Source organism: Lycium barbarum, chromosome 1 (genome assembly GCF_019175385.1).
Source record: "Lycium barbarum isolate Lr01 chromosome 1, ASM1917538v2, whole genome shotgun sequence".
NCBI lineage: Eukaryota > Viridiplantae > Streptophyta > Magnoliopsida > Solanales > Solanaceae > Lycium > Lycium barbarum.
Genome location: NC_083337.1, coordinates 35,518,355 through 35,530,448, shown reverse-complemented (window position 1 = coordinate 35,530,448; position 12,094 = coordinate 35,518,355). Strand labels below are relative to the sequence as shown.

The 12,094-nt window shown below is 37.1% G+C and overlaps 1 protein-coding gene and 1 long non-coding RNA gene across 2 annotated transcripts; one reads left to right on the top strand and one right to left on the bottom strand.

Annotated features, from left to right (window-relative positions):
• Positions 1-694: 694 nt before the first annotated feature.
• On the bottom strand, positions 695-5,369 carry LOC132634441 (uncharacterized). The gene is made up of 2 exons (XR_009580168.1): positions 3,158-5,369; positions 695-1,090 (listed from the first exon to the last, which is right to left on the bottom strand). It is a non-coding gene; the product is annotated as an uncharacterized LOC132634441 (long non-coding RNA).
• Positions 5,370-11,689: 6,320 nt separating this feature from the next.
• Positions 11,690-12,094, top strand: LOC132611151 (uncharacterized). The gene has a single exon (XM_060325559.1). It carries the CDS (start codon positions 11,690-11,692, stop codon positions 12,092-12,094), a length of 405 nt encoding a protein of 134 aa, XP_060181542.1.

The window sequence follows — 12,094 nt, the reverse complement described above, 5'->3', positions numbered from 1 at the left end:
TGAGAGAGTGAGATATGGTGAACTACCTACGTAACTGATTACGCGTTTATTCGCAAAATGCCAAAGTGGTCATTATACTTCATACTAGTACACAATTAATAGGGGACCTCTTTCCATTGATGACTAGAACTTCGCATGTGATGATGACCAAGCAAAATTTTGAAAATAAAATCTCTAGCTAGCAAAAGAGTAGGTGTTAGTTCTAGTGAGCCCACAAACTGATGAGAAACTAATATCATCAGTTCTTCCATAACTCATGTTGATTTTGATAGTTCCTTATGCAATTAACAATTAACTTTTCACCTAATTTAGTTGGAAAGAAATATAGGAGTGGAGTTTGTAAAACTTCCTGTAGGTTGATTCTTCCACTATTAGTTTCTTCGCAAAAAAAAATATATATCACGGTTTTTTAATTTTAATAAGAAAAAAATAATCTTTACTTAGGAAATTAACAAGAGACCAAAAGTGCTTAGTTATGATAAATATAAATGATTTAATATGCACAAAGATATATTTATAGGATAATTTTAGACAAACTCTTAAATTTAAGGGATCATTTTATATATGTCATTTTTCAGTATTTTCACGTAGGAGTTATTTTATGGGATAATTAGTAAGATATGAGTGACTTTAGTGATATAAAATAAAAATAAAAATGACTTAACATATTCATTTTTATAATTTATGACGACCGTTTAAAGAATTAATGTCACACCCCGACTTTACTAGGGTGTGATGGGCACCCGACCCCATATCTGGAGCCGAGCGAACCCGCTGACTCTTGTTACGTATAGAAACTCTTGAATCAGTGAGAAAAGAAATACATAGTAAGCTCTCCAATATTTTTTTTTCTTTTCATAAGTAAACTCTGACATCATATAAGGCTCGTGACATAAAACATAATAACATATCGGCTGCTGGAGCCGCTTACAGACTGCCACCCCAATACCCATTGCTTTGTCTGCAAAGTCTCTAACATAGAACAAAACATCATAGCATATACTTGGACTTGGCAATTCTCCGGGACTAATGGAGTTCGCCATCTCCGCTGGAACATCTTCAGTAAGGTCTTCTAATCATCTGGGAGTACCTGCGCGGCATGAAACGCAGCCCCCGAAGAAGAGGGGTCAGTACGAGTAATGTACTGAGTATGCAAGGCACTAATAATAACATACGGAAGATGTAGAACAAGGATAATAACATAAAAGAGACATAGCGCATGTCATGAGGTGGAAAGTTAACCTGTACATATAAATGCCCTTTGGCGGATACCATGCATGCTTAGTTTCTTTTTCAGAAAAACGGTGCTTCTTATTTACATATACAGAAAACAGAACATTTCAGGAAACGGTGTCCTTTATTTACATTCACAGACGCCGAGTACATCGGCTCTCCCACCCCCCTCCCCAACAGTGTCCCAACATATTATATATATATCGCATATACAGACGCCGTATCCGGCTCTCCCATATCCCGCGTCCGGGCATCCCGCGTCCGGGACGAAATCCAGCTGAATCAGGTGGTGATATAACAGTGGCCCTTCCCCTTTCCCCATATACATATACATATACATATTCGCATTCATATACATATGTCATACAATTGGCATGCATGAGAGCCCAAAGAAAGTCATGTGTCCATCGGAGTGACATAAGGTCGGTGACCTCCGATTACATTATGGAATAATCACGGTCACTTTGTCTCACCTTGAAGGGACGAGTATTTTAAGGCGAGACTACCAACGGAAAATAGCCTTAAGAGAGAGCATAGAATGAAATCATGGACATTATAACCGCCAACTCATATGCTTTGAAGTCCTTTAGAAACTAGTGTCATAGCTAAGGAATAAAATTGAGGTTCAAGAACTAGTATAACACTTTTACATTCACATTAAATTCTTAGCTCAGGACTATTAGTCATGGAATCATTCTTATCGTACTTATCATAGGCATATTCTCTTTCTTAACATCATCATTATCATTGTCATTATAGAAGTATCCTCGTTAGCATAGTTACAGTACTTGTCATTCGATGAACGGAATAAGGATCAAAAGTTTTCTTTGGATTCTGCTTCAAAATAGATCAAACGGAACAATAAGGTAAATCCGGGAACAGTGGGCCCACCTCGGATCAAATGAGGCGATGTACCACATTTACATATGTTACGTGTCACGGCGTTACTTGTAAGGGTTTTAGGGTAGTCGGGTCCTATTTATGCGAGTTCTAGAGGTTTAGGAAGTTCTTCCAACATTTTGCACACTTTTTAATTCAATTCTACTGATTGAAAAAGGGAAAACTTTAGATGCGAATTCTGGAGGGTAGGAGGGTCCCCGAGGTTCTTAGCCAACATATTACATCTAAGACATGCCATAGAAGGAAGGGTGAAGCCTTACATACCTTTTCTGCTTCTTATGCGACTCCAAATTCAAGTTCCAAATCCGCCAAAATCTACAAATTGGTCACATTTACCAAAACTTAATTAGAGCATTTAGAAGTTGATTCTTTAAAGTAACACTTTATCTGCCAAAATTTCGGCAGCATTTTCCCTGTAAATACACCGTCCCCGAGATTCTAACTCGGCCAGTTTAACAACAACAACCCGAGAATGGAACTCGGCCACAATATCAACAACAATACCAACAATTCAATCAACTACCACAATTTCACATAATTCAACGGTATTTTGTTTAGGTTCCAACCAACTACCACAACATAACCCGCAACCTTTCAAATTAAATGAAACATCAATAACACATTTCTTACCTTTAATTTCAAGAACCACATCAACAATCTACACGTCGACGACTTCATTTCAAACTACCAAACCATCATTTTCATCATAGAATCAACATTAACAACAATTAGAATATCAAATAAAATCAATTTACCATAGCTACCAAAACAGCCCCTTAGTCGGCCACAACTACATCATGTATGTTTCCATGGATTTTCATCTATTTCTATACATTACGACAACCAAAATACTCATAACATTAATCCATCATCTCCATACAACACAACACACACACACACGACCAAACATCAAGCATATGCACGGCCACACACAACACTACATATTTTCTTATGAATTCTATTCTTTCCCACATACTACAACATACCAAACCATTCATAACATAACAAGGAGATGAATTCTTACCTTCCCTCCACAACCTCTCAACTTAGCTAAGGTTGGAGTTTTGCACCAAAGAGTAATTCTCTTGCTTCAACAATTATACCATGTTGGGAGCATCTTTGAATTAGTAGAAATGCTATGAGAAACAAATTTTTGGGGCAAGATTTTTGGTCCTCTCTTTCTCCTCCTTCTTGGCCGAATTGGCCCCTCCTCTTTCTTCTTCTTCTATATTTTTTTTTCTTTCGTTTCTCTACAACTTCTTGATTTAAAAAGATGACCTCTCCAATCTATATATATACTTGGCTTCTTCAAGCATGTGAGAAGCACATGCTCTCTTTATTCATTTATTTTTCTAGAACTTTCTTCCTTCTTCTTGAATTCTCTTAAATAAAAGATGACTTACTTGTTTCATTTTAGCCACCACTTTTTCATATATACACTTAGGCCCCTTAAGTAAGAATGTGGACACTTGGCCATCCTTTCTTTCTCTAGAGAATTCCCCTTCTTTTTTTTTTTTGAATTTTTCTTAGAATAAAAGATGACCTAATATCTTACCATGTACACTTTGGTCCCTCAAGAACTTTCTTGAACACCTTGTGAAATTCCCATTTTGCCCCTCAACTTTCCTCAATATTACCATTTATCATTTTGAATTTCTCCTTTTTGCCCTTAACCTTTCTCAATATTTTCGTCCACTAATATTCATAAATAATATTCATAACTAACTTGTGCACTAAAATAATTTTGAAAATGGTCTCGCCTTTAACTTTCCACGATGACTTTGAAATATCCAACGTACAAAATACGGGCTATAACAATTAACTCACTCAATAATCCAATTTTGTACTAAAGTGTTCCAAAATCATGACATTCCTTTAGATATCAATAAAACCATTTTGTGCCTAATCCCTAAGGTGCCCAATGCTAATATTCTTAAGGACTTTAGGCCTATAGGATTGTGCAATCCTGTATAAAAGATTATTACAAAGAGTATAGGTAATCGTGTAAAACCCTTTCTTCAAACCCTTATTAGTCCATACCAGGCTAGTTTCATACCTAATAGAAAGGCTAGTGATAATGCAATCTTATAGTCTGTTTGGCCAAGCTTATAAAAACAGTTTATGTTAAAAAATACTTTTTTTCAAAAGTATTTTTCAAAAAAGTACTTTTGGCTAAAAGCAGTTTGTGTTTGGCCAATTAATTTAAAAAATACTTTTGAGAAGCAATTAGTGTTTAGCCAAGCTTTTAAAAAGTGCTTCTAAGTGTATTTTTCTCAAAAGTACTTTTCAAGAAAGTGCTTTTGGGCAAAAGCTATTTTTTTTAGCTTCTGAAAAACTGTTTCTGCTACTCCCCAAAAGCACTTATTTTCTCCCAAAAGCTTGGCCAAACATTTCGCTTTTTTTAAAATAAGCACTTATTGAAAAAATAAGTACTTTTAGGAAAAAAATTAACTTGGCCAAACAGGCTATTAGTCCAGGAAATAGTTTCTTATTTCAAACGAAAAAAAGGCAAAAAATATGACATGCTAATAAAACTGGATCTGGAGAAAGCTTTTGATAAGCTTGAATGGTCCTGTGATTATCGTAAGCTTAGGTTTTTTCACTTTCCCCCTGGCATCACTAAATTAATAATGAATTGTCTGAGTACTAGTATAGCCATTGATATAAATGGTGCTGTCACTAGTTATTTTCAACCAAGTTGAGGCATCCGTCAAGGGGACCCTCCTTCTCCCTATATTTTTATCCTATGTCTAGAACTGTTGGGAAATAATGATCCCGCCCAGGAATAATATCCACGTTAAATAGCAAGAATAAGAGAGTAACAACGACACCAAATCTTTTAACGGGGATAAAATACAATACTTGAACGGAGCTCTATAATATCACTTAATACAACTTAGTAGTGTCAAGAGACTACTACACTTCAAAAAAAAAAAGAACACTCTTTATTTTACACAACTCACTTAAATATTACTCCCACTCTATTATCTCACAGACTATAGAAAATAGACCGTGATTACTCTCTATTCTCTCAATTGCTCTCTCTATTTGGTGTGTTTTAAAACTGAAACTGGAGGCATGTATTTATAGTAGAACTTGTCAAGTTTTCAACCAATCAAATTGCTAGTTTCTTTGCAATTTGCAATTCAAGTTGCAACAACCAATTCGTAACCAAATCTAACAAATAGTTTCAGCTGCCTGACATTGCCTTTATTTCCTCCAATCGCATATTTTTAATTTCTCTTTTCTTTCTTTTACTTTTTCCTTTTCCCTTTTATTTAATTATTGGATCCCATAAATCTCCTCCTTAATTTTGATTTTACTTCTTCATTCCAAGACGATCTCAATCTCCGAAAGTCTTCAAATTTGAGAGGATTGGTGAAAGTATCCGCAACTTTATCGTGAGATTTACATACTTGAGTTCTACCACTTTCTTGGCAATGCATTCTCTGATGAAGTGATACCTTGTGTCTATGCTTGCTTCGATCATGATACACTGGATTCTTGGCAAGTGGTTGCGCCGATTTGTTGTCACAAATCATCGTGGCTTCAATTTGTGGCAAATTGAGCTCTTTCAACAATCTTCTCATCCAAATAGCATGACACGTACAGGATGTTGCTGCCATGTATTCAGCCTCACAAGTCGAGAGAGTAACAATGGATTGTTTCTTTGAACTCTAGGTAATAACACAATCACCCAAGAAAAACACAAAACCAGTTGTGTTTTTTCTATCATCAATATCTCCCACATAATCACTATCACAAAATCCCACAAGGTTAAAGTCATTAGAAGAAGTATAAAACGGCCCAAGGTCTATCGTACCTTTTAGGTAACGAAGAATTCTTCTAGCAACCTTCAAGTGAGTAGAGGTAGGAGCTTCCATGAAGAGACTTACTATTCCAACTGCAAAGAGTATATCTAGCCTTGTACAAGTCAAGTACCTCAAACTTCCCACGAGACTTTTGAATATGGTGGAGTCCACCTTTTCTCCATCATCAAACTTTGATAGTTTTGTTCGACTCTCCATTGGGGTATTCACGGGGTTGCAATTGAACATGTTTAACTTCTTCAAAATCTCCTTTGTATAGCTTTCTTGAGATATGAAGATTTCTTCCTCCATTTGCTTCACTTCTAGGCCTAAGTAATATGATATGAGCCCTATGTCCGTCATCTCGAACTCAATGGACATAGCTTTCTTGAAAGCTTCAAACAAACTTGGGTTATTACCCGCCAGAATAAGATCATCAACATAAAGACATACAAGCAGAATATCTCCATTAGTATGAACTTTGATGTCAAGAGCATATTCATGGAGACAACGAGTAAAGCCATGATCTTGAAAATACTTGTCGATGCGACTATTCGATGCTCGTGGAGCTTGCTTTAATCCATATAAAGCTTTCTTCAGCTTCAACACTTTATCTTCATGATTTTTTACCACAAAGCCCAATGGTTGTTCAACATAGACTTCCTCTTCAAGATATCTATTCGATAATGCCGACTTGACATCTAGTTGATGAATTTTCCACTTCATTTGCGCCGCCAAGGAGATCATCAAATGGATCGTCTCCATGCGGGCTACAGGTGCATAGACTTCCTCATCGTCAATGCCTTGCCTTTGCTTGTAGCCTTTACCCACCTTGCCTTGTATCCCTCCATCTCTCCATGGGCATTATTCTTTGCCTTGTATACCCATTTAACACCAATTACTTGATAATCCTTGGGAAGAGTTGTTAATTCACAAGTGTTATTCTTCTCTATTGCCTTGATCTCCTCATCCATGGCTTGTCTCCATCTTTTGTCAGTAACAACTTCATCAAAATTCATTAGTTCACTGTCAGCAAAGAGACAATACAAAAAATCAAAATTAGTAACTTCTGTTGTATCATCATAGAGCTCCTAGATGCTCCTCGTCCTCTGTGGCCTTTCACTTGAACCTTCTTGAGAAGAAGGAGATGCAACATTTGCTGGAGAAGGAAGTGGGGTTGTATCTTGTGCAGGTGTTATGGTCTCATGCTCATCGTCATCTCCAAAGTATGGAAGAAAATCATATGTTGTTTCTTCTTGAGCCTCCCAATTCCATGTCGCTTCTTCATCAAATTCAACGTCACAACTCACTACCACTTTGTTGTTGCTTGGGTTGTATAACTTGTAGCCTTTTGAATTTGTCTCATAGCCAACAAACACAAACTTGACACTTCGATCATCAAGTTTCGCTCTCCCTTGATGTGACACATGAGCATAGGCTATGCTCCTACATATTCTCAAATGCTTGACACTTGGCTTTCTTCCACTCCATGCTTCTTGAGGTGTTTGATCTCTAACATTTCTTGTTGGAGACCTGTTGCTCAAATACACTGCACAGGAAACAACCTCGGCCCAAAATTCTTTTGGCATATTTTTAGCTTTCAACATACATCTTGCCATGTTAAGAATTGTCCTATTCTTTCTCTCAGCAACTCCATTTTGTTGGGGTGAGTAAGATACCGTTAGAGGGCGACGAATTCCATGAGACAAACAAAAGTCATTAAATTATTTTGAAGTGAATTCGCCTCCTCTATCGGACCTTAAAGCTTTTATTTCATGGCCACTCTCTTTTTGTACAAGTGTTTTGAGATTTTTAAATGTAACAAAAGCTTCTGATTTTTGCTTCAGGAAATACACCCAAGTCTTTCTACTGAAATCATCAATAAAGAGCAAGAAGTATTTACTTTTACCAGAAGAAGGTGGATTGATTGGCCCACATACATTTGTATGAACAAGTTGCAGTGGCTTGATTGCTTTTGATGTGGCCTCTTTTGGAAAACTCCTCCTTGCATGTTTTCCAAGAAGACAAACTTCACACAACTGATTGGGATGGTTGATTGAAGGAATTCCATATACCATGTTCTTTTCACCCATTGATTTGAGTACTTCAAAATTCAAGTGCCCAAATCTCATGTGCCAACACCAAGATTCATCTTGCACATTATCCTTCAAACACTTTGCATCTATTATCTTAAGATTCAAAGAAAATAATCTATTCTTTGCCATACGCACTTTTGCGGTTAATTTTCCACTTGAATCTCTAAGCCAAAGATGCATATTCTTCATATGAATATCATATTCTTTTTCAAGAAGTTTGCCTAAACTCAAGATATTACTTTTCAATTTTGGCACATAATAAACATCTTGAATTAACTTGTGGCCGCCATCTTTATAGGAGATCAGAATTGTACCTTTTCCTTCAATTTATACCTTTGAAGTGTCTCCAAAGGACACATTACCTGCCACCTTCTTAGTGAGCTCCACAAACATATCTCTGCATCCACACATGTGGTTTCTTGCTCCATTATCAAGGTACCACGAACTGCAATCATCCTTATCTTCTTCTTTGAGTGCCATTAACAATGTTGACTCATCTTTTTCTTTCTTGTCGTCAACAAGGTTAGCTTTCTCTTCAACATTACTATGACATTCCCATGAGTAACGTCCAAATTTATGGCAGTTGTAGCACTCAATTTTAGATTTATCATACTTCGTTTCGTTGGTACCCTGGTAATAGCCACGTCCTCTTCCTCCTCTTTATCCACGACCACGACCTCTAAATGGTTGTTGACTTCTCCCTTCGTTGTTATTACCAGTGGTCCTTCCTCTTCCACGAGTGCCACGACCTCTTCCTCATCCATTACCTCTATAACTCTTTTCACCTCCAAAAGGTTTGAAGGATGTCTGAGTTTTTAGAAGTTGCTCCAGTGGCTCTTCTTGTTTCCTTTTTATCTTTTCTTCGTGGGCTTGTAAAGAACCCTCCAATTGCTCTACCGTCATTTAGACTCCTCAATTGCACACACCACAAAATCAAACTTAGGTGTTAAAGAACGAAGGATCTCTTCCACCACACGTACATCGTCTACTTCCTCCCCATATCTTCTTAGCTGATTTACAACAGCCATCACTCTTGAATAGAAATCTGAAATAGATTTGGATTCTTTCATTTTTAAAACTTCAAAATCAACCCTTAGAGTTTGAAGTTTTATCTTCTTTACTTTATTAACACCTTGGAAAGAATTTTGTAAAATCTCCCAAGCTTCTTTTGAGGTGGTTGCATCGGCCACCTTCTCGAAGATGCCATCATCCAAACATTGGTGGATGAGAGTGAGGGCTTGTTGATCTTTCTTCCTTGTCTTTGTCAAGACATCTTTTTCATTTTGAGACAGAGTTTCCTCATTATCGGGTTTTGCATACCCTTGGTCTACAATATCCCAAACATCTTGGGAGCCAAAAATGGCTTTCATTTGTAGAAACCATTTTTCATAATTTTCTTTTGTAAGATGGGGTACTGAAAAGACAGTGGACTATTATTTGTCATGGCTCTGATACCACGTTGTTGGGAAATAATGATCCTGCCCAGGAATAATATCCACGTTAAATAGCAAGAATAAGAGAGTAACAACGACACCAAATCTTTTAACGGGTATAAAATACAATACTTGAACGGAGCTCTATAATATCACTTAATACAACTTAGTAGTGTCAAGAGACTACTACACTTCAAAAAAAAAAAAAAATCTTTATTTTACACAACTCACTTAAATATTACTCTCACTCTATTATCTCACAGACTATAGAAAATAGACCGTGATTACTCTCTATTCTCTCAATTGCTCTCTCTATTTGGTGTGTTTTAAAACTGAAACTGAAGGCATGTATTTATAGTAGAACTTGCCAAGTCTTCAACCAATCAAATTGCTAGTTTCTTTGCAATTTGCAATTCAAGTTGCAACAACCAATTCGTAACCAAATCTAACAAATTGTTTCAGCTGCCTGACATTGCCTTTATTTCCTCCGATCGCATATTTTTAATTTCTCTTTTCTTTCTTTTACTTTTTCCTTTTTCCTTTTATTTAATTATTGGATCCCACAAGAACTATTCTCAGTATATATCCATCATCAAACTGACATTAGGAAATGGGACCCCATTAAATTAATTCCAAGGGGATTGGAACTGTCTCATTTGTTCTTTGCGGATGATCTTACATTAATTTCTCAAGTTAATTTCAAAAGCTGCTCTACAATAACTCAATGCCTTGACTTGTTTTGTGAGCTATCTGGGCAAACCATTAATTATGCAAAGTCTAAAATCCTCTTCTCCTCAAACTGCCCCACAACGATTGCTAATGGCACTTCTACGCAGTTGGGAATAAAAGCTAGTGATTACTTTGGCAAATATTTAGGTTTTCCCATATTATCCAAAAATTCAAAACCCTGTGATTATCAGTTCATCATTGATAAAATGCGTAACAGGTTAGCAAATTGGAAGACAAATTTCCTAAACCTTTCGGGAAGAGTTACACTAACTCAATCTACCCTCAACGCTATTCCAGGTCATTACATGCAATATACCATGCTCCCACAGAAAACCCTTTTAGTCATATTGATAAGCTTATGCGTAATTTTATCTGGGGAACAACTGATACTAGAAAGAAATTACACCTCTTAAGCTGACACATCATCACTAGTGACAAGGAGGTATGCGGCCTAGGAATTAGAAAAGCTAAATCAAAAAATCATGCCCTTCTTTGTGGCCTAACCTGGCGCTTCCTAAACAATCCCATTTCACCTTGGAGCAAAACCATTTCCCAGCGGCATGCTTTCAAAAGAACAACAAAGAACCACTCCTTTATTTGAAAAGCAATTCGGGATGGAAAATTTGTAACAAGTGCATACGATGGAACCCTTCCTATGATACCAAAATAGATATCTGGTACACTAAGTGGGTTCCTAACCTGCCAGCCCTTCGCCATCTTATTATAGGACCTTTAAATAATAATGATATTGGGAAACATGTTAATTCCCTTTGCGAAAATAATACTTGGAATCTTAACAGTCTATCACTTGAATCCAACCCAGAAGTCTTAAAACATATTAATACCATCAATCTACCCCTTCCTAAACATGCTCCTGATATTCCTCTTTGGGCCCCAAATGAGAAGGTCGCCAATTTCGCCACAGCCTCATGCTACCCTTTCATAGAACAATCACCCCAATCTTCTCGTAATTTTATATGGTTGTGGAAACTTAAATGCCCCAATATGATTAAATTCTTTCTTTGGCTATGTTACCACGATAGGATTCCAAGCAGAGACTATCTTCAACATATTGGTATCACTATTGACCCCCAATGCCCCGTCTGCCAAAATACAAGAGAAACTACATCTCACATTTTCATCCATTGCCCTGGGACCTCAAAACTTTGGCATGACCACAACCACACCATCCCTTTCTCACTGGTTAGACGATATTAGGCAACTCTCACCTCCTCTTCCACCTCATTTCTCTTCATGGGAATAATTATTCCCCTTTATTCTCTGGAATATTTGGATCACCCGAAATACAAATAACCATAATAATACCACGTACCCTTTGCAATATCCAAGCACCATCTCCCATGCACTTGAATATAAACTCCTCACCAACAGGACCATAACTCCACACCCAAAAAAGGTTATTAAAATCAGTTGGAACCCACCCCCACGCCATACCAGGTACAAGCTTAACATTGATGGATCCTTTATCATGAGTTCTCAGACAGGAGGCATAGGAGGAGTTTTTCGCGATAGCCAAGGTCAATGGATCATTGGTTTTCAGGGAAATATTTGTTCAAATTCCCCTCTACATTCAGAACTCCAAGCTTTGCAACAAGGACTGGTTGTTGCCCTTAATAGGCAGTTGGTTCCTTTAGAAATTGAAACTGAGTGTCCTGATCTAATCAAGGCTATAAATGTTGGGAACACCTCTCACAACACTCTTGTTAATAATTGCAGAAGGTTGATGCTCCAGGAGAAGATGCTATTTCTGAAACATAACTTCAGACAAGCAAATGGTGTGGCTCATGTTTTGACCAAAGAAGTCTTGAAGAAATCGAAGCCTTTTTCAGTTTATCGTTTTGTTAACCCCCGGGTTATGTTTTGGATCTACTGA